This window comes from Ranitomeya variabilis, chromosome 3 (assembly GCF_051348905.1).
Source record: "Ranitomeya variabilis isolate aRanVar5 chromosome 3, aRanVar5.hap1, whole genome shotgun sequence".
Taxonomy (NCBI): Eukaryota; Metazoa; Chordata; class Amphibia; order Anura; family Dendrobatidae; genus Ranitomeya; species Ranitomeya variabilis.
Window position 1 is genome coordinate 101,597,590 of NC_135234.1, and position 24,112 is coordinate 101,621,701.

A 24,112-nucleotide genomic window follows, 5' to 3' on the forward strand; every position below is an offset into this window, starting at 1 on the left:
TACAGAAGATGAGGGATTCAATGGAATGGGTGATAGGTAATTATAACTGTTTATGTTACTTTTAAATAAAAATGGAAAAGTCTATTTTGTTTTATTTCAAATAAAAGACTTTATTCTTGCTGTGTTTTTATTTACAATACAACTATAGGATTAGTTATGGATAGGTGTCTTATAAATGCCTCTCCATTACTAAGCAGTGGGCTTCATGTCATCTGACAATACAAAGGTGATATTAACCCCAAATATGAACCCACTTGCCACCGCTACAGGGCAAGTGGAAAAAGATGGGCAAAGCACCAGAATTAGCGCATCTAATAGATGCTCCATTTCTGGATAGCTGTGGGCTGCTATTTTTAAACTGGGGGGGACAGTATCCATTGCCCCTTACCAGCCTGAGAATACCAGCCCCCAGCTGTCTGCTTTAGCTTGGCTGGTTGTAAAAAATGGGGGGATCCCAGGTCAGTATTTTTAATTATTTATTTAAATAACTAAAAAATAGAAGTGGGGAACCCTCTATTCTTGATACTTATTTTATTTTTATACATTTTTTCCATGGCGCTTTACATGTGGAAAGGGGGCAAATATAGACAAATACAATAAACATGAGCAAAAAACAAGGCACTATCAGGTACAGAAGGAGGCAGGACCCTGCCCGCGAGTGCTCACAGTCTGCAGGGGATGGGTGAGGATACACTGGGAGAGGGTAGAGCTGGTTGTGTGGCGGTTCAGTAGGTTGAGGATCACTGCAGGCTGTAGGCTTGTCGGAAGAGGTGAGTCTTCAGGTTATTTTTGAAGGTTTTTATGGTAAGCAAGAGTCTAATGTGTTGGGGTAGAGAGTTCCAGAGTATGGGGGAAGCACGGGAGAAGCCTTGGATATTGTTGTGGGAAGAAGAGATAAGAGGGGAGTAGAGAAGGAGATCTTGTGAGGATCGAAGGTTGCATGTAGGTAAGTACCAGGAGACCATGTCACAGATGTATGGAGGAGACTGGTTGTGGATGGCTTTGTATGTTATAGTAAGGGTTTTGAACTGGAGTCTATGGACCATAGGAGGCCAGTGAAGGGCTTGGCAGAGAGGGGGAGGCTGGTGACTAACGGGGATACAAGTGGATTAATTGGGCAGCAGAGTGTAGGATGGATTGGTGTGGTGCCAGGGTGCTAGAGGGGAGGCCAGAGAGTAGGAGATTGCAGTAGTCAAGGCGGGAGATTTCGTTGTCGAGGAATGCGCGGATTCGCGAAACATTTTTGAGTTTGAGAGGGCAGAAGGCAAGGGCTTGGATATGTGGTTTGAAAGAGAGGGCAGAGTCGAGGATCACCCCGAGGCACTGAGCATGTGGGACTGGGGAAAGTGAGCAGCCATTGACCTTGGTGGATAGATCTGGTGGAGGGGTAGAGTGAGATGGGGGAAAGATGATGAATTCTGTTTTGTCCATGTTCAGTTTTAGAAAGTGAGCAGAAAAGAAGGCCAAGATAGCGGTCGAGAAAGGTGGAGATGGCTAGTTCTGGAGGGTCGTACATGACAGCACGCTGGAGGTTGGAGGGGGAGTAGATGCGGACGGAGTGCACCTCAAACGAGCGAAGAGTAGCGGAGGGTGGTAGCGGAATTGGGGTAAAGGAGCAGGTGTCGGACAGAAGCAAGCCAACTCCTCCACCACGTTTGGTGCTGGGATGAGGGGTGTGAGAGAGATGGAATCCGCCATAGGAAAGTGCAGCTGGAGAAGCTGAGTCAGAGGGGGTAAGCCAGGTTTCAGTGATGCCGAGGAATGAGAGTTTGTTGGTGATGAAGAGGTCATGGATAAATGGCAGTTTTTTGCAGATGGAGCGTGCATTCCATAGTGCTCCAGGTAAGGGGACTGGGGGAGCGGGGGCTGGATGAATGGATTTGAGGTTATCATGTTTGGGAAAACGTGTAGCGGATTGTGGCAGGGGGTTAGAAGTGAGTAACCAGCCTTGCTGAGGTTTTCAGCTTGCAGCTGTGAGTTTTGCCTTGCTGGTTATCAAAAATACATGGGAACCCATGCCGTTTTTTTTAAATTATTTATTTACAGTGCAGGCGCCAGCTGATGAATCAGCCGCTCCTGCTCTCACTGTAGTCCCATCAAACCAGTGCCAGTGACCGGAGGTAAACGTTATACCTCTGATCACAGCTACGCGCTCATGCTGCCTTTTGACAGCATGGGAACCGTGGCTGTCTGACCAGCGGTGATAATTTTACCACTGATCAGAATCAGTGTTTGCCGCGCTGTCATGCATATTACAGCGTGGCAAACACTTGATGTTTGGACCCCCATTCAAGGGAATGGGGTCCGGGTTTGTGTTCAGCTCTGGGTACTGTTCTGGTACCTGAACCCGAACTTTTTGTAACTGATCGGCCGAACCCGCTGAGCCCGGAAATCCAGGTGTCCTCCCATCTCTTCTCACCACATCTCATGGCAGTCTGCTCCACTCATTGATCACCCTGTTTTTTCTAATATCTAATCTGTATTTTCTACCTTTCAGTTTCAATCCAATGCTTCTCGTGTTTCCATGTGCAAAGGAGAATAAGGATGATCCCTCTACACTGTGACATCCCTTCAGATCTTTTTAGACAGCTATTAAGTCTCCTCTTAGCCTTCTTTTTGGGAAGCTAAACATTCCCAGATCCTTTAACCATTCCTCATAGGACATACTTTGCAGTCCGCTCACCATTCTGGTAGCTCTTGTCTGAACTCGCTCCAGTTTTTCAATGTCTCTTTTCAATGTGGTGCCCAAAACTGGACCAGAAGAGGTCTGATCAAGCTGGAGTAGAGGAGTATAATTACTTCATGAGATCTAGACTCTATACTTCCCTTAAAACATACTAGAACTGTGTTTGCCTTTTTTTGCTGATTCTTCAAACTGTTTACTCATGTGCATTCTGTTATCTATTACTATATCCAAGTCTTTTTCACATGTGCTATTGCTTAGTTCTAGTCCATCCATTTTGTAGATATAATTTTATGCACACGTCAGGATTTCTAGCAGAAATTTTCCTGACAAAAAACGGACATTTCTGCCAGAAATCCGCATGCGTTTTTTCTCGGTTTTTCACTCGTTTTTGGCGCTTTTTTGTGTGTTTTTTGTGCGTTTTTTTCCAAATGCATAGAATTGCGGGAAAAACGTGGAAAATCTGCAAAATTAATGAACATGCTGCTTTTTTTACCACAATGCGTTTTTTTCGCAGAAAAAAACGCACCATGTGCACTAAACATGCAGAATGCATTCTAAATTATAGGATGCATAATGTATGCGTTTTTAATGAGTTTTTATAGCGTTTTTATCTCGAAAAAAAAGCAAAAAAAACTGAACGTGTGCACATACCCTTAGGGTATGTGTCCACGTTCAGGAAACGCTGCGTTTTTGACGCAGCGCTGAGCCGCAGCGTCAAAAACGCAGCGTCCAGATGTTACAGCATAGTGGAGGGGATTTAATGAAATCCCATCTCCACTGTGCAGGAAAAAACGCATGCGTTTTTCCCACGAAAACGTACATGCGGTGCGTTTTTTAAGAACGCAGCATGTTGCTACAATGAGCAAAACACGCAGGAACACCGCAGGTGACCTGCCAGTGACCTCAGGTGCATTTTTGGTCAGGATTTTACTTGCATAAAATCCTGACCAAAGCCTGAAGCAAAACTGAACGTGGACACATACCCTTAGCCGTTGCCCATTGTTCAAGATTCAAGATTGCTCAACTAGGTCTCTAGTGTAATCTCCTGCTGATAAACAATTACTTTATTGAAACTGAAACTATTGACACATCACTGAAATCAGGGTCTTTGTCCCTATATCATATTGCTTTCAGATTATATAGTAAAAACTTGCTAAAAAAAATTCCCTTCAATATTGTACTATTCTGCAGAATGCAGTCTGTCCAGATATTAAAGGTTTAAATATTATTAGAAATTACAGTGGGGAAAAAAAGTATTTAGTCAGCCACCAATTGTGCAAGTTCTTCCACTTAAAAAGATGAGAGGGGCCTGTAATTGACATCATAGGTAGACCACAACTATGAGAGTCAAAATGAGAAAACAAATCCAGAAAATCACCTTGTCTGATTTGGCAATATTTATTTAGCAAAATATGGTGGAAAGTAAGTATTTGGTCACCTAAAAACATGCAAGATTTCTGGCTCTCCCAGACCTATAACTTCTTCTTTAAGAGGCTCCTCTGTCCTCCAGTCATTACGTGTAGTAATGGCACCTGTTTGAACTTGTTATCAGTATAAAAGACACGAGAAGGGCACAAGAAACAAAATTGCAGCCCTGCACCAGGCTGGGAAGACTGAATCTGCAATAGGCAAGCAGCTTCGTGTGATGAATTCAACTGTGGGAGCAATAATAAGAAAATGGAAGACATCCAACACCACTGATAATCTCCCTCAATCTGGGGTTCCACGCACGATCTCACCCTGTGGGGTCAAAATGATCACAGGAACGGTGAGCAAAAATCCCAGTACCACACGGGGGGACCTAGTGAATGACCTGCCTAGAGCTGGGACCACCGTAACAAAGGCTACCATCAGTAACACACTACGCCGCAAGGGACTCAGATCCTGCAATGCCATGTGTCCCCATGCTTAAGTCAGTACATGTCCGTGCCCATCTGAAGTTCGTTAGAGAGCATTTTGATTATCCAGAAGAGTATTGGGAGAATGACATAAGGTCTGATGAAACCAAAGTCAAACTGTTTGGTAGAAAAAAACTTGTGTTTGGAGGAGACAGAATGCTGAGTTGCATCCAAAGAACACCATACCTACTGTGAAGCATGGGTTGGTATCATCATGCTTTGGGGCTGTTTCTCTGCAAAGGGAACAGGACAACTGATCCATGTACATTAAAGAATGAATGGGGCCATGTATCATGAAATTTTGAGTGCAAACCTCATTCCATCAGCAAGGACATTGAAGATGAAAGGTGGATGGGTCTTTCAGCATGATAATGATCCCAAGCACACCGCTAGGGCAACAAAGGAGTGGCTTCGGAAGAAGCATATGAAGGTCCTGGAGTGGCCTAGCCAGTCTCCAGATGTCAACCCCATAGAAAACCTTTGGAGGGGGTTGAAAGTATGTGTTGCCCAGCGACAGGCCCAAAACATCACTGCTCTAGAGGAGATCTGCATGGAGGAATGGGCCAACATACCACCAACGGTGTGTGGCAACCTTGTGAAGAAGTACAGAAAACGTTTGACCACTGTCATTGCCAACAAAGGTTATATAACAAAATATTGAGAGGAACTTTTGCTAATGAGTCATGACCAAATATTTATTTTACACCATAATTTGCTAAATAAATCTTGCCAAGTTAGACAAGGTGATTTTCTGGATTTGTTTTCTCATTTTGACTCTCATAGTTGTGGTCTACCTATGATTATTACAGGCCTTTCTCATCTTTTTAAGTGGCAAAACTTGCACAATTGATGGCTGACTAAATACTTTTTTTTCTCCACTGTATATACAGTATACCAAAAAAACTGGAAAGCAGAAATTAAAAAAGTACAAAAAAGTGTACTTTTATTAAATTTGCTAAACATTTTTACCACGTATGATGGGTATATGCGGTATACAATTGTTCTCATTGTGTTATCCCTTTTTGTTTTTGAATTCCAACATTTATGAAGATATTAAAATGTGTCTGCTTGTAAATCTGTCTGCAATCGCTAAGTGTAAGCCATGGCCTTAAATTAGTTTTGCATGTATCTACAAGACATTCACACCAAACAATCTTATACAATTAATCAGAATGGATTTACAGTTGGGACTTAGTCTCTATTTCATTTGAATATGCTCTTGTCACTACTGTATATGGACTGATGCTTAGATGGGAGCCACTGGAGATGAAGGCAGGGCACCACGATTACTGTCATGTTTTTTTTCTTCAAGATGCCATATGTAGTATCACATTTGTCATAAGAATTAACAATTTCCAATATACAATGGAACTTTTCAAAACCATAAAAACATGAGATGACCATCCCTGATCCTGACCTGTAGTTTCATTGCTAAGTTTTTAATTTTCTTTTATCCAAGTGATATTGTCCAGATTTGGGTGATTATCTGATACAGGTTGGCATTGTATTTAAATAGCTGTAAAATATCAGTTGATCATACCAATGCAAATAATATTATTTTTTAGTAATCGCCATTAAAGGGAATCTGTCACCCCAAAACACGCCTATAAGCTAAGGCCACCGGCATCAGGGGCTTATCTACAGCATTCTGTTCTATGCAGAACTGTAACTCTCAGGAGGGACTTGCAGCAGAAAGTCTGTGTCTGCCTCTAGCTCCTCCTTCCTTCTCCACAGAATTTTGAAAGCACCAACTGTCATCTCCGTTGTGTGAAAATCTGTCTTCACCAAAATCATATTTTACAGATCTTACCCCTGAATTGAGAGTGAAAGATTAATCTAGGTGGAGAAAAGAAGCAGATTTATCTGATAAGATATATCTCAAAGTTGCTTAATTTCATGTGTACAACAATTAGACTTTAGGTGTCATTGTAAAGAAGAGTGGGCTAAAATACCTGAAGAAGGAGAAACAGATAGTCAATTACTTCAATTTATTGCTTTTAAAGTTGGTTCTAAAAGCTTTTGACCTATGGGGTGTTTCTGCGATTTTGGCCTACATTTTTGGTAAAAAAAAAAAAATTACTGTAATGTGCAAATTGCCTCTTCAGAGGAAAAGAGGACTTGTAATGTGTAGTGTGTAATGTGCAGCTCTTCATTGGAGATTGTATGTATAGAATTTCTAAGGACGAAATGTTTGTTTTTTGTACTATCATCATTGTTATTATTATCATTTCCTGATATGTAGAGCTATAGAATACAATTAGGGTGTACTTAGTTTTTCTGTATAGTTCCAAACATGCACATAAATGAGCAACATTGCAGTAAAATGTAAGAAGTAAGACCCTGCTTCACTAAACACATAGTGGTTCCAAACCCATAAAGAAGGGGATCACGTTAAATCAGTTTGGCAGACTTCCCTTTTGGCTCGCTGACTTTGACATATCTCCTTTGACTCACGCAGCTTCGGTTTAAGTATAATCATTTCCTACATATTTGAGCATGTGAATTTGATTTAGATATCACTTTTCTTTTACCCAGAGCAGCAAATGTGTCTCTCAGGTCTCCTTTATCAATGAAGCCATCTCTGTTCTGGTCCATAATGGTGAAGGCCTAGTGACAAGGAAACAGCGTAGCATTAGTAAGATCCGCAGGATCTCCCATCCTCTCAGATCCTCGCTTACAGCCTGTGACACATTTCACTTTCAGTTAAAAATAAGCAACAAACAAAGCCTGTGTGAATTAGGCACGTTTAGTATGCTAATGAATCCTGACAAGGGGTTTAATTAAAATACAATTAACCCACCCCAAGTTCCTTGAACTAAATTAATACTCGGCACAATATGCTGCTGGATGGGATCCAATATACGATTAGATACAGCCAGCATTAACTCTCTACTGGAGCTGAATAGACAACAATACCCAAAGCTAGAATGACATCGTGCAACAAATGAACATCACAAAATGATTTCTCTGATTAACCAACTGTTTATGGACAGAATCCAGAAAAACATCCGAGTCTGCAGACTGTAGATGTATTTGATCTTCTGGCAAACTATAAAATACTTTCTTTACTCCAAGAAATGAAGTTCTCTAGAGTAATGTGCCATTATGGCTTTACATTTCTGGCCTCCACATCTCTAGATTACATATCCTGTATCTAATTCTTCATGGTTCTCCATCCAGCACGCACTAATAGGAACCAATAGTTTACTGTCCATAAAATGTAGTCAATCACTCCCTAATAATTAGAGTTTGCTTTTTAATGAAGTACTAAACATTTTAGAAACAAGCTTATTTTTCATCAGTATTAGGCTTTGTGCCCACGGTCGTATTTTTGGGACAAGCGCTGTCCGTAACAGATCACACTCCGACCAAGGTTATACAATGGGGCAGTGCAGAATAATATTTTTTTTTCAGTGACTGAATAAGAATGTGAAAAAAATTACAGCATGCACGATTTTCCTACGGAAATCAGATGAGACTCACCCATTCTATTTTACGGGTGTGAGAAAAAATTGGATGACACAGTTTAGGATCCGATTTTTATGGATACATTGCAATTCTGTAACATTGGAAACTGCAAATGATTAATAACTGCTGCTGTAATAAAACGGATTGTATATGGAACTTAAGTGAGAAAAAAATCGTCCCACTATTCTGGATGAAACTCTAAATGATTTTTCACACTGTCTTGTGAATCTACCCTAAAGTCCATACCATAGAGAATTTGTCATCAGATATAGAGACTCTAAGGGCAGCTTCAGATGACTGTATGTTCTTCATCGGAGAGAAACAGTCCGATTATGCTAATTAGAGTTTGGTCAGCGTGAGATCCATTTTTCTAGGATGTGAAGAATTAAAAAAAAGTTTCTCCATCTTCTCCATTCAGACTGTTTGTGAAAATCAGACAGCACTTGGATCTCATCCGAGCATGGTCCGATGTTTTCCACTTATCTATAGACATGAATGGGTGAGTGCCATCTGATTATCGGACACAAATAATGTATGCTGCAAAAAAGTCGGACATGTGCGCGGCCTCGTTGAAAAACATTGGTCCAAGTGCGATCTGATGTTTTGACGGATCGTAGTCGGCCCAAAACTACAGTGGTCTGCACAAGCCCTAAACCAAGGCAAAAGCTGTCCATCTCTTAAAAGTCTTTTGTAGCATCAAAGAGTAATAAGCAAAGTGAGATCTACCAGCTTAAGCTTCATCAGCACACTACTTATGTGTCAGGTACCCGTGGAGCTGTCGTTGAAGCCAGGACTACATGACTACACATATGACTTCCCCTATGACTTGCTCAGCTGTCAGAATTCCCTTAGAGCTAAATTTAAAGAGTGCCATAGGCGCAGCCATCTATCCAATCACAGTAACATCAGTCAGGAATGGGATCTGAAGATATCCGGTTATGATTTTATGAATTCCTGTAAAATTCTGACCTTTTATGTTTTGGAGTTTCTTATACTCATAAGCTGTTGTTTTATGGATCTGCCCTGACCATGCACACTAGTTTTAGGAACACTAAACATAAATTGTGCACAAAAAAATAATGAATACATCAGTAATATCTCTCTTAAAGGAGTATTACCATGTCCAAGATCCTATCCCAATATGTAGTATGTGTAATACTACTAATAATAATAGCAAATACCTCCAATTAGAACTGTAGTATAATTCTTCTAATAAGCTATGACGCTTACCCAACGTGCAGGGTATTGCAGTTGCTTAGATATCAATGGTTTTGACCATTAAAGTTACACTCTCACGATCAGAAAGTAGCAGTGCTTTGGACACTTTTCACTGCGTCCAAAATGCTGCATTCTAATTACGAAGGTAAATCCATGCGTGTTCACTGTGGATTTACAGTGTCCAATACATTCTATTGTGGAAATTTCTGTTGCGGAGACTAAAGTCTCCATAACAGAAATTGACATATGGCGGCTTGTAAACCCGCGCCGTGGGTGAGGTTATACTGCATCAAATAGAAGCTCAGTGGGCATGGGATGTCTATAAATCCCATCCACTGTGCTTGTACTGAACAATGCAGTATTTTGGACACAGCGCAGATCAGCTGTGTCCAAAACACTGCTATTCCTGATAGTGGGCATGTACCCTAATAAGTAGCTAACTGTCAGTATGAGTGGTCGTAACCATGGATACCTAAGATACTGCAATGCCCTGAACATGGAGTAAGTGACATAGCGAATTAGAAGAACTATACTACATTTCTAATTGGAGGTATTTGCTAATATTATTATTGGTACACTAATTACATATTGGGATAGGATCGTGGAGATGAGAATACCCCTTTAATATCCTCCATTTTAGTGATCCTATGCTGTCTAGTAATATAATTTGGAGGATCAATTCACCGGACTGCGGTCTATCGGCCAGGTTAGTAGTCTCTGGCCACTGAACGGGAGGCTCACAATTCTCTTACTGTCCAGAATCCTGCAGCTTTTTATTATGCAGGCTGGGGTGAGGTCATCATTGCGGCATGATGTGCCAATGACTTCAAAAGCTTCACTGTTGGCCCCAGAAGGTAAGAGATTTGCAAGCGTCCCATAGACTACTGATCTGGCCAAGAGTCCCATGAATCGATGCACAACACTCTAATATAACAAATAAAACTAAGAAACATAGAAATAAATCTCTGTATATCTCAGAATTTCCTGCCCCATACCCACACACCTTCTTCTCGCTGTCTTGTGTGTGCCTGTAAGACAACTGTCTGCAGCAGAAGTCTCTCCACCCTACCATGTCTGCATTAGGACAAAGAATCACTGAGCTGTGCAACCTAAGCTTCAGTTAGTCTTCAGCCAAAGGTGGAACTTGGCTAATGAAGATTAATCCCTTTGCTCTCTGCAGGATAGCTGCAAGAATGACACTTGTGGGACTATACAGAATGAATGGATTTTAAAACATCATCGCATTCATACATCTGTCTTGATCAAAACACTTGACCATTAGTTTGAAGTTCCAGGTAATAGAAATGAGTAGTATAAATTCTTAACGTCAGCATAGTTACCTCTTTAAACTCCTGGATCTGGCTTTGATCAAACATTGAGAACACATTGGAACCAGCTCCATCAACTTTCTTTTTTGCTTTCTTGGGAGACTTTAAAAAAATATAAACAAAAATGCAGACAATTGAAATTCACAAGTTATTACATCCATTGGTGAAATCAATTCTAACTTTATTCTATTCTGTAATTTATAGTTATGAGCATAATTTCAAGAAAAAAAGAAACATAAAAAGAAACACTGCCAGTCGGAATCGCTGTTTATAGATAGCCAGGCCCCTGTTGAAAAAATATGTCCAACATATAAAAATAATTTCTATGGAAATGGGAACAGAAAATTTTTTTATCGATCCTTTGGGATTGTAAATATTATTTTTTTAAAAAAAATGTGAAATTTAGACACACGTATTATTTATTTTTCTTTAAACTATTCCATTAATAATAGCAGAAAGAAAAAAAATCATAAAAATTACATCAAGTTGAAGATCCATATATCACTATTATTTCAATGTCTGAACCAGGACATTTTTTAGAGCTGTTAAAACTGCATGTGTGATAAAAGCCAAAATTTTGCCTGGTCAGGAATGGGGTAAAATGGCTAAATCCTGAACTGGTTAAAGTAAAACTTGGTTTGATAGATTCCCACAAATGTGCACTCAGAACAAGCTTTACAAGTTCACAGATGGACTATTAAAATTCCAAATTCAACCTCTCTTACACCCTTGTACTTTTGCCGCTATATGCTCAGATAATGACACCACCATGTATTTCAAGTCATGTGCAGAACACACACGATCTGTGATTTCAGCTGTCTCTCCTAATACTTTGCATCAACAACTTTTTTTCTTAATAATGAATCAATTACATGGCTGTGCAAAGTTCAACATTCATTTTGGTTGCGCGGCTGATTCTAAAGAACCGTATCCATGTAAGTGAAAATTGAGGCGCCTTTCATACCCAATACTAGAGGCAGGGAGCTGAGCATTGTTTGATTCACAGGTTAAGATCGCCAAATCGCACATAACTATTACACAACATAAATTAAGATAACACATAAACCGGTGATAGATCTGGGTGTGACCTCACATTCTCATGCAAGCAAGAGCCTAAAAGTCTCCCCATGATACTCCTAATCTCTAGACGAGAACATCATTGAGGTAGTTTGTGTTTTATAGGATATTGTTCTGCGGAAATATGTAATGGCTTAGACTTCTATTTTATAATTGCTCAGCGTCTACGGGAGGAGTTCGGGCTTGACATATGTTTATGTGTAAAATAATTATGAGGATTTTAATTTGAGTGATACAAAGTTAAAATACTCAGTTCTCATCATATAACTAAAGGGGCATTTCAATGACACAGTTATACATATGGTTTATGTTACAGTATATAAGGCCACTTATTTAGATTGCCTTATAATGGAAAGCTAATGTACTTCTATTTGATTTATTCATGTGGAGTCAGTGTGGACAGGTCTATTATTTATTGCATACTTATATGCTTATGTCCTTATCTAATGTGCAAGTTCTATACAATCTCAAGTTGTAGATAGTTTCTGGGTTGACAAAGGACCTACCGTAAGTTAATTTACTTAATAAATTACCATAGTTTTTACATTTTATACTTTATACTGTGAGGCCATGTGCACACGTTGCGGAAAGTGTTGCGGATTTTTCCAGACTGATTTAGGTAAATCCGCAGGTAAACCACACTGCGGATTACCTCCGGAATTACCGCATTTTTTTGAGGTTTTTGTGCGGATTCCACCTGCGGTTTTACACCTGCGGATTCCTATTATGGAGCAGGTGTAAACCGCTGCTGAATCCGCACAAAGAATTGACATGCTGCAGAATAAATTAAGCTACGTTTCCGCTCGTTTTTTCTGCAGCATGTGCACTGTGGATTTTGTTTTCCATAGGTTTACAAGGTACTGTAAACTCATGGAAAACTGCTGCGAATCCGCAGTGGTCAATCCGCTGCGGATCTGCCGCAAAATCCGCAACCTGTGCACATACCCTTATACTATCAATATCACCCCTAAGTCTATGTGCACACATTGCGAATTTTGCTGAGAATCCGCAGCGGATTGGCCGCTGCGGATTCGCAGCAGTTTTCCATGCGGTGTACAGTACCATGTAAACCTATGAAAAACAAAATCCGCAGTGCACATGCTGTGGAAAAAAACGCGTGGAAACGTAGCGTTGTTTATTCCGCAGCATGTCAATTCTTTGTGTGGATTCCACAGCGGTTTACACCTGCTCCATAATAGGAATCAGCAGGTGTAAAACCGCAGGTGGAATCCGCACAAAATCCGCAAAAAAAAATGGGGTAAATCCGCGGTCCACTTCATGGTACAATATAAACTTATTACTTTCACCTACAAATCTTTCCACAGTTCTGCACCACCATACATCTCCTCCCACATCTTTGTCTATCACCCTACCTGTGCTTTTCCTTTTGCAACTGAAATAATACTAACATCCTCTATAATCTGAACCTTCCACTTCTGTCTCCAAGCCCTCCCTAGTGCTGTGCCACTTCTGTGGAATGCACTACCCCAGACAATATTGTAAATATTACAACACCTTTATCCTTTTCCAGCATTGCTCCATTGATATCCTGCGAAAAGTGACCTGGGCTGCGCCAGTGTTTTGTGGAGAAGCGCGAAAGTCACTTTTCAATACAAGTCTATGAGATCCTCATTCTGGCTTTCATAGACTTGAATTGAGCTCTTGTGATGTAATTTCTGACCTGTGGCCATTCAGAGGCTTCGCTCACAAGATGGGGCAAGGCTCACATTTAAAGTGCCATTCCAGTGCTGAAAAAAGAAAAATAATGTGCTGGAGAGGAGCTCAAATTGCATAGTACTGTTGGTGCTATATAAAAAAAAATATTTGTTATCATTTTATATTTTATTTTTTTAAAATATTTGTTATTCATTTTCAGTTCATTTTTTACTCTCTCCTCCCTCTAGGTAATGTAGTCCCTTCAGTTTTATGGTAAATAGTACAGTTACTGATCTATGAAGCCCAGCCACAGCTCCAAGATGGTGCCAATGGAGATCATCAGCAGACCCCTTGCTGCCATGGCAACTCCCCACCTTCTCATCATATTGGAGGCACTATGGGTGAGCAGAACAATTGCCTGTGGCAGAGATGCACAGCAGCATTTAAATACTTAAACAGCAGTGATCAGATAGCCGTTGCTGTTAATGGCAGGTGCTGACTGTATAGCACCCATTGAGTATTGAGCAGGCTGAATTACTGAGCCTGTTTCATACAACCATACCCGACATAGGATACACCGTACATTTTATGTTGGTATGAAGTTAAATCCTTATCTATTTAATGTCACTTGTGACAAAATTAAAATTTTTAATTCAGCAAACATACATTAACTAGTGTTCGTAGAATTCTGATAGAAACCAATGAACTGCGGTGACTCACTGAGCTTAGCACTGCACCGTGAGACTTTTTCTCAAGTTACAAGTGGTGAGGTCACCTCAGTTCATTTGCACAGCTGGCAAAGCAGCCTCAGTCACCTGCGGTAACATTGGTGACGTCACTGCTAGTCACTGAGGCTGCGCTCACGGCAGCTCATTTTCCAGTGGTTTTCAACCTTGACGGTCGCATCTTGGCACAGTCCATGTAGAAAACTATTTATCCTAGACAAGTATTACGGCATGAGACAGAACGATGGACAGTTGAGGGATATGACTATTTTTTTATTTTTGTTTTTTTTTGTACGAAACCATGGTTTCAATGGAATGAGCGTCAGGCGAGTATAACTGTTTGTTATTTTTAAATAAAAAAGTAAAAGTGCGGCCTTTTTATTTCAAATACAGGACTTTATTCTGGGTGCCTTTTTTTTTACAATATAACTATAGCATTAGTAATGGATAGGTGTCTTATAGATGCTTCTCCATTGCTAAGACGTGGTCTTGATGTCACCAGAAAATACAAAGGTGACATCAACCCCACAAATATGAACCTCACTTGCCATTGCCACAGGGCTAGTGGAAAGAGCTGGGAAAAGCGCCAGAATTGGTGCATCTAATAGATGTTCCTTCTCTGGGGCGGCTGTGAGCTGCTATTTTTAGGTTGGATGGGGCAATATCCATGGCCCCTTACCAGCCTGAGAATATCAGCCCCCAGCTGTTTGCTTTAGCTTGACTGGTTGTCAAAAATGGGGGGACCCCATACCATTTTTTAAATTATTTATTTAAATAATTTAAACAAATGATGTGGGGACCCCTCTATTCTTGATAGCCAGCCTTGCTAAAGCTGATAGCTGAGAGATGAAGCCTGCAGCTGTCAGTTTTGCCTGGCCAGTTATCAAAAATACAGGGTAACTCCAGTTTTTTTTAATCATCTAAGGGGCCAGATGATGAATACTCCCACTAGCCGCCGCCTGCTCTTGCTGTTATTAGAGGCAGCAGGCTTAGGTTAATGAGAGTCATAAGGTACCGTCACATTAAGCGACGCTGCAGCGATATAGACAACGATGCCGATCGCTGCAGCGTCGCTGTTTCGTCGTTGTGTGGTCGCTGGAGAGCTGTCACACAGACAGCTCTCCAGCGACCAACGATGCCGAAGTCCCCGGGTAACCAGGGTAAACATCGGGTTACTAAGCGCAGGGCCGCGCTTAGTACCCCGATGTTTACCCTGGTTACCAGTGTAAATGTAAAAAAAACCAAACACTACATACTTACATTCCGGTGTCTGTCGGGTCCCCCGGCGTCCGCTTCCCTGCACTCCTCCTGCATCCTGTGCAAGCGCCGCCGGAAAGCAGAGCGGTGACGTCACCGCTGTGCTCTGCTTTACGGCCGGCCGGCGCTGACACAGTGCAGGGAAGCGGACGCCGGGGGACCCGACAGACACCGGAATGTAAGTAGGTAGTGTTTGGTTTTTTCACATTTACAATGGTAACCAGGGTAAATATCGGGTTACTAAGCGCGGCCCTGCGCTTAGTAACCCGATGTTTACCCTGGTTACCAGTGAAGACATCGCTGAATCAGTGTCACACACGCCGACTCAGCGATGTCAGCAGGTGAGCCAGTGACGAAATAAGGTGCTGGCCTTCTAGCTCCGACCAACGATATCACAGCAGGATCCTGATCTCTGCTGCATGTCAAACACAACGATATCGCTATCCAGGACGCTGCAACGTCACGGATCGCTATCGTTATCGTTGTTAAGTTGTTCAGTGTGAAGGTACCTTAAATCCCATCAGCCAACATCTGTGATCGGTCACAGCTATGGGCTCATGCTGTCATCTGACAGCGAGGGAGCCACGATTCTCTTACCGGTGGTATTAATCTTACCGCTGATCAGAGTCACCAGTATTTCTCGCAGCACGAGAAACACCTGGTGTTCAGGGAGGTCGAACCCGAACAGTAACATGGACTTCCTGGCGAAGTCTGTGTTCGGGGTCTGTGCTTGAACAGTGGGTGTTCGCTACGGACCCCGAACTTTACTGTTCAGGTTCCCCCATCTCTAATTATAGGTTCTACACCCAGTGTGTTAAGGCACCTCAAGGTTATCACTCATGGGACACTTCTGCACTATGGGATCTCAAACTACTCAGCCAATTGCAATGATCTAGAGGGTTCTGAACATCTGACTGGATGACAATAAAAGCCACCCCTCGTACAGCCCAACGCTTCCACTCAGTGTGATGAAGTGTATGTGTTTAAGCATTCACAGGCCAAGCCAAACCCACTGTCTCCAGCAGACACTTCACTTGATAGTAGTCAAAAGTGGGGAATCAATATATGCCATATTTGGGGTGTAAGTATATAAAACATGCACAGAAGCTAAACCCATGGCATGGCATTTGCCCTGAATGCTGCTGTTTAATTCCTTAGATGCCAACTAGTCAATAACTGACAGCAGCATTTAAATGGTTTAATTCAGAGAGGGGTCGGTTACATTGCCTACTTACAACCTCCCTCTGCCCCTGACATAGGTTTCAACAAAGCAATCACAGGTTTAAATCCCACAATGGGACTAGAAAAACCTGTAAAAAGTATTTAACATTACAAAAAAAAGTTTAAATCACTACTCTTTACCCATATTGGAAAAAATCATATTTGGTATTACTGTATGCTTAAAAGTCCAATCTTTGCAAATATAGAATTATTTAATCCATAATATAAACCTATCCAATGATCCATATTATAAATTGTGTAGGCTAGGAGAGAGGACATTATTACATGATGTGGGGCATTATTACACGATGGAGGCCACGGCATGACATTATTACGTGATAGTGGCCAAGATGAAGGACATTATTACAGGATGGGTAACATTATGACATGATGGGGGCCAGGACAATGCATTATTACATGATTTAACAACTATTTGAATTATTATGATTGCCTTTAACATTGCTGTAATATTGAAGAAACCCTTAATTACTGTAGGGGTTCAATTTGGGTGACATTATTACTGTATAAGGACAGACCCTGTCTGCTTCATGAAACCCAATAGCCCCGTCAGTGGATACAGCTAAATCTCGTTTTTAAAGGCTTCAGACAGAAGCCCTGGCATGCAGCAAAAACGTGATGTGATCCTGGCCTAAGGAGATATGCAGCATGGCAGCAGTCAAGCCCATCTTTTGCTATGTTATTACGTTACTTATATTTTTCACAAAAATTAATTTAGAAGGAAAACCTCAAGAGCATCTTTAAAATGAGAAACTCTCATGAAGTATGCCAAAAAAAGTTATTAAAAAAACTCCCACAGCTCACAAATGTCTAACATCCTAAAACTAAGCTCCAGACTGTCTCGAACTTCAAGGACTCTTCCTAGAAAATTCCGCCATGAACTTTCTTTTTCTGTGATGTCTATTATTTTTACAGGGACATGTTGATTTCTCAGCTCAGGTGGTAAATTCCAGACAGTTTATCAGGAGAGCATCTATTTTCAGACATATGAATCACTGCCCCCAAAATCCTCCTGCATACACAGCTCAGTCCAAAGTGTCGCCAAGCTTAATAATCCCTCCCCGGGCTTACGGAATATAAAAATAGAGAATACTTTTATGTCACCCTCAGTTACATTCCAGTGTTCTACTTAAAACAACACAGCCTCCGCTCTGTAAATTTGTGTGGTCTCATTGCACACGTCATTACTGTTTGTCAGTATCCAACAGCTCAAGCTAAACGTGTAATTATTTTCACTCTGCCGCTTTTGTATGGACTAATCCTTTGAAAGTAGATTTACCAACCATTTGAAATATTACGATGCCTTCAACATTGCTGTAATATTGAAGAATCCCTTCAGACATCAGAAAGAACAAATTCCCAGCAGAGTTCATTTGACATAATTACTACTTGAACATTTCTAGAGGATTATAAAAACAATTATCAGCTTTTTCCACATCCTTCTAATGCTAAGACAAATATACTTATTTCATTTTTGAGCATTTTATCCATTTCCATCCATCAGAGAAGGAGAAAAAAATAAATGCATAAAAAAGAATCTCAAAATCACCCAATTAATTCTGACCTGTGGAACAAAATCAGATTTAACTTCAATCACAGAGGCCAACCTAGGTCAATGCTTTCATCCAAAAAAAAGTAAAAGTTTTAGTCTTTGTTCTCAATAGACGTACCTTACAAAACAACGGATAGATTTTAGAAGTTGGATACCAGATTGATGGATAGAGAGTAGATGGATAGAAAGATAGACGTTTGTGAACTGATGGATTAAAAGAAATTTGTTATATTGAGAGAAGACTAAAATAATGATTGTGTTGCCTTATACGATATTGCAGGAAAATAAGTTGAACTAGATGGACTTATGTCTAGAAAATGTACATTTATTTCTTAACCCTTAATTTTTAAGTCAAAACCAAAATGTCACAATTTGAGTGAATAATCTGATCCACATCTGGAGCCCTGGTGCCTTTTCTTGACGATCTGGATTACATTTCTTCTGTACTGTTACTCTGGATATTCGCATTACAAATGAGCACTCTCAGTTACTAGAGATTCCCTTCGAAGTGCTGGCTGTTTTAAACAGCAAACTGCAGTCTGCTAATTTATCAAATATACTAATACTTTTCAAAATTCCAATTTCATCAGTACCTGCTAATTAGTAAGGAGACTAGCAGACATATAGCTAATCCACTGAGTAAATAGTGTATATTGGTGTGTATGTAGTGCAATAATACACTTACCTATTTCCATCTTCCCCCGTTTCCAGCACTGGTCCAGTCCTCTTCTCAATCATTTGAAATTCATACTCACCATATCACACAGGGTAAATAGCTTTTACAATTGAAGTCTAACTTATTGTCAGAACAAGGCTTTATGGACTTACATTGTAAAAGCAACTTCTAACTCACACAAAAACCGCAGTGTGTTCTTGCAAGGCACTCAAGTGAGCAGAGGACCAAAGATGCGCTGGAAACGGGGAAAGATCAGTAAGTATTTTATTGCCCTTACACTACAGAAAATGTTTATATATAGGTTTACCAAATAAAAAAAATCTTGGGAGTGCTTCTTTAAGTTAAAACAATTGGAAAAAATATGAAATAGTAACTATATTCTGTACCAAAAAACTAAGTGATGTTTGATGGTATGTGATTGTTTATCATGTACGTAAAACATATCAGATAGGGCTGTACTAAAGAGTAATTAGTTTTAATTAAAAGTAAAAAAAATAATAAGCATCAACAAGTTTATATAGCATGGATTTACACAAGCATTTGCTCCTTGTACATTAGTTTTAAGCCTTAGGGTTCAATAAAACCTGTTGATACGTAACTGAATTGAGTGTAGCTTATATTACTTGGTGATTTCTTATCTACAAAAAAATAATTCCACTAAGTCCATAGTAGCATCTCTGAGAAAAGACTAAGTCATTACTCATAATTATAGGTAACATATCTAGGGAAGTTTCAAAGTGATATTATGCTTATTGCATTTGTAGGATTCTGTCTAGTTTGATGGAAGTTCAATTTAGAATACAGTGTTAGGGAAGGTTCAGATGACTCATCTGAGTGTGAGCTGAACATCGCACCACACTCGGACCAATGTTATTCTATGGGGCCATACACATCTCTGAATTTTTCCTCGGACAGAGGCTATTCAAAGAAATATTCACTGCATGCCCAACTTTGATCCAATGTTCAGATTGCACTCGGCCAAGTAAGTCAATGAGCGCATGGAAAACATTAGACTCTACTGGGATGACATCTGAGTACAGTTCGACTTCAGCACACTGACACAATGGAGAAGATGGAGACATTTTGTTCTTCATGTTCTCCTGATCTGAAAGAATTGGATCATGCTACGATCACACTCTGATCATACAGTGAAGAGTGTTTGATCAGAGTGTGATTAGTATAATAGATCTGATTTTCTCAGATGACAAAAATACCCTTGTCTGCACTTAGCCTAAAGGCTAGTGTAAAATTGCATTACATTTATTACAAGATCTGACCTCTTTGTCCCACAATTATTGGGTCCAGTGTTACAGACCCTAAACTTTGATATGAATGCGTAACTAGCATGGACCAGTGATGTGACAATACTCAAATTTTAAGCATTGTGGCACATAATCCATATTAATAGAATGTTAACATTTTGTACACTCATTCCCTTCTGTTGAAGGTAAGATGACTGCTCCTTCAAAAGGACAAACCAACTTAGGTAACAGCCTTAAAGATTGTGCGTTTCCCTGAGTAAAGCAGGTCAAGCTGTCAACCGAACTATTGTTCAACTGATAACCATGTCGCCCAACTCCCCCATATACTTTTTCATACTCCATATGAGAGAATGATCTAGGAACAGTTTATCCCCCCACTAAACAAAAGGGTCTGATTATTTAATTCCACCCTCTTGATCCTAAGGATACCGTCACACAGTGCCATTTTCATCGCTACGACGGCACGATTCGTGACGTTCTAGCGATATCATTACGATATCGTAGTGTCTGACACGCTACTGCGATCCGGAACCCCGCTGAGAATCGTACATCGTAGCAGATCGTTTGAAACTTTCTTTCATCGTCTAGTGTCCCGCTGTGGCGGCATGATTGCATCGTGTGACACAGGTTGTATACGATGTGCGCACAGTAACCAACGGCTTCTACATCGCAAATACATCATGAAATTATCGCTCCAGCGCCGTGTATTGCAACGTGTGACCGCAGTCTACGACGCTGGAGCGATAATCATACGACGCTGCAACGTCACGAATCGTGCCGTCGTAGCGATGAAAATGGCACTGTGTGACGGTACCCTTACACCCCCCAGCATAATCTGGAGACAATAGTGAGATGCTAGGTGGATGGCTAGTGTTTGGATGGTTTTGACAACTGGCCGGTTTGGACAACTTTTATCAAATACGTATTTGGGTCTTAAAAGCAAAGTGTGGCTCAAAAGCACACCACCAAGTGACCAGCTGTGATTGATAGAAAAATGTTCATGTAAACCTTTGTTTTTCAGAATAAATACACCAAATAGAACCCCATTGGAATTCATAGAAATCCTGTGCTTTAGATGGTCGACAAGGGACCCCTTCTATTACCTCAAAACTTTACAGCAATTTATTTTAAAAAAAAACAAAAAACACACAGTTCTCCACCCTCCTTTCCCCTTTAAAGTGATGAACGATCTATAACAGGTAATTCTGAGCTGTTTATTTGCTAATAAACAAATGTTTGCTATCTGTCAGAGCAATTGTATCCTTTCTCATTGGAACATTCACAAATAATTGCTCCTGTAAAGAACTGGTCAGAAATCATGGGGACATATTCTTGGATGACTCTGAAATCTGGTTTATGAAAAGGAGATTAAATTATTATTATTTTTGGAACTTATCCCATTGGGTTTTTAATATTTTGCCCTGTATAATGTACTGCGCTATTCTTGCCATCAAAAATACTATAAAGTTATGGGAAACTTTGACATAAACTTTGGTACATTCAGCATATATGGCAAACATAGGCCACATACCTGTTATGAACAGAGCTAATATTTTCTATAAAAAGATATTTATTAACCTATTACCAAACATATTCATTCCCAAATATACACATTGTGATAGACAATATGCAATTAAAATAATGTATACATTTTACTAGAGGGTCTTACCATGTTTCTGCTGCTCCCTTGCCCTCCTCAGTGACAACTATCAAGCCAGCTGAATCCATGATTGTCTTTTTATAGTGTCACTCAGGATTAAATACGTTTGTTCCAAGTTTAGACAATAGATGTAAGGTCGGAAAAGTTCAGTAACTGGATCTCAGAATTATCCAAGGCATCTGTCCCAGGGGCCATTGTTTTTCAGAGAAATACAAATTGATTATGGGAAGCCTTTTCACTTGGAATATTTCTGCACCTGTAAACATTTTATGGAATAACAGCTGTGAATGAAAGACTTCACAGTATGTAATAGAAACAAATGGCATAAAGATAATAGAAAGCAGACAATGTGATCTAATACTGATACAGACATAACAGGTGCCTGGGACCAAATTCAAATGTTTTCTTTAACTCTTCCAGGCAACGAAACTGAAAAGAATATATATAATTATTATGGATAAGCGAACCTGCACGATGATACTCGGATGTGCTGGCTACTAGACGGGTAATGGGCGGTGCTCGATGTAAAAGTCGAACCCCGCCCCCATTTTTGGTGCCTGTTATGCAGCCAATAAGTATGCGGGGATTGTCTGTGAGTCACTGTAATGCCATAGCTACCTTGGTTGTGGTATTACTTTGATTGTCTGACAGTCTGACATCTTCAGGGATTATCAAAGGACAGGCGCCGTCCAGCTCAGCACACTGATGCCATTGCACAGCTCTGTGACACTTCGTATTGGAAGGAGAGAATGCTTGTCTAGGCCTGTGATCAGAGTATAATGAATCAGAGGCCTGTAGTGTTGATACTTGTGCTAAAGCTGAGCCATCATACTAACAGCCCTTCTAAGGGCTAATCGTCTGTATCACATACAATCTGCATTTAGCCTAGGGAGGGAGATAGAGTCGCAAGAGCAGGGAGAGTGACATAATCCAGTCCGTAGACAGGGATTAGGCCTGTGTGTGCAGTCCATTGGTAAATACTGTATATAGCTACAGTTTGCTTTCTTATTGGCTGAAAAAACTGAATATATTTTAATCCAACAAGTATTACGTGCTTTCTTGTGTTATTTTTGAAATCATTGAAACATTTTCCTGGGCTACATTTCTCAGCCATACAGTATTCTGTAGACTGGATTAAATTTCTGTGATATCTAAAACTGATAAAAAGCTTTTAAATGTTGCAGGCTCCCACTTCTCAGCCATACAGGGTTACATGGTCTGCTAACATTTCTACTATCTCTAAAAGTAAAAAAAATCTTTTACAAATTTTGTAGGTTTCCATTTCTCAGACATACAATATTACATGGTCTATGAACATTTTTGTGATCTGGCACCATGGAGATGTTCGGAGAAGCCAGGTTGTGACATTCCGGTCATCTGGCCTTGTACCTCAATAAACTGACAGCCTCCTAAGCTTGTCGTTACCTACTCTCTTTGCATAATACAGGTGGGGGTAGTCGGCCCTGGAAGCTCTGAAGTCACAGCTGCTCTTATTCAGGTGAGTCAGCGGAAGGGTGAGACTCAGTAATTTGCACCATCTTGGGTATTGTGCTGGGACTGTTCTACTTGTTATTTTCCTGTTTTGTGGTTCAATAAAGTATTGCCACACTGTTTTGCCCTCACCCTGTGTTGTCTGAATAGTGTTCTACCCAAGGTAAAAGGAGAGCGGGCATTCAGTGGGTTGGTCCATGCGGTTTCGGCTAGTGGACTAGGGCACCCGCTGACCTCCATGTCTCCACACAATCGCACAGATATTCTCTCGTGGGACATCTCCTTGGAGTGCTTCTGAAACCTGATGTTGATCCAAGTAGCCAGGGAAACCAAGTCGTCCAGCAAGATGGGAATATCACGACCAGACAATTTTTCCTTATTTCTTCCAGAAAGCCCTCCCAGAAATGGGCCACCAGCATGATGTTGTTCCAAAAGAGTTCGGTGGAAACCATACGAAAAATGGATGGTGTAGTGGCCCACTGTGAGGTCTCCCTGGCACAATCTGAGGAGGGAGGATGCTGAGGAAGAAATCCGGCTAGGCTTATAAAATACCTTTTATATATATGTATCACCTGACCAGATCATGTGGCCTGGTGACGCGCGCCTTGAGCGCCTCTCTCCTCTGCGCGATGCAACATGGCGGGGACGCGCCACATACAGCTGCATGTTATTTTACAATCTATCCTCACTATATAACGCAGTAAGATCAGCGCTTACCTACCTCCTGACGAAACTACAAAGGTGGTGAAACGCGAGTTGAGGTGTGGCACACATCCTTTAACAACATGACCACAGGTAACTCATCGTGATACCCACAGAGGGTGCTACTATTGGGGCATAACATTTTTGGATAGGTGTAATGATAATTGATAATTGCTATATTCGATATGCAGTTTGGGCACATGCACTTTAGTTGTTG

General features: G+C 40.6%; 1 protein-coding gene across 1 annotated transcript in view; it reads right to left on the bottom strand.

Annotated features, from left to right (window-relative positions):
* MYL10 (myosin light chain 10) overlaps positions 1-21,783 on the bottom strand; it is a 77,577-nt gene extending 55,794 nt beyond the window's left edge. The window contains exons 1-3 of the mRNA XM_077299441.1: positions 21,712-21,783; positions 10,611-10,700; positions 7,116-7,191 (exon numbers count right to left, since the gene is read on the bottom strand). Coding sequence (XP_077155556.1) covers positions 7,116-7,191; positions 10,611-10,700; positions 21,712-21,714 — 169 coding nt within the window. The 5' untranslated portion in view covers positions 21,715-21,783. The remainder of the gene's footprint in view (positions 1-7,115; positions 7,192-10,610; positions 10,701-21,711) is intronic.
* Between the last annotated feature and the right edge of the window lie 2,329 nt (positions 21,784-24,112).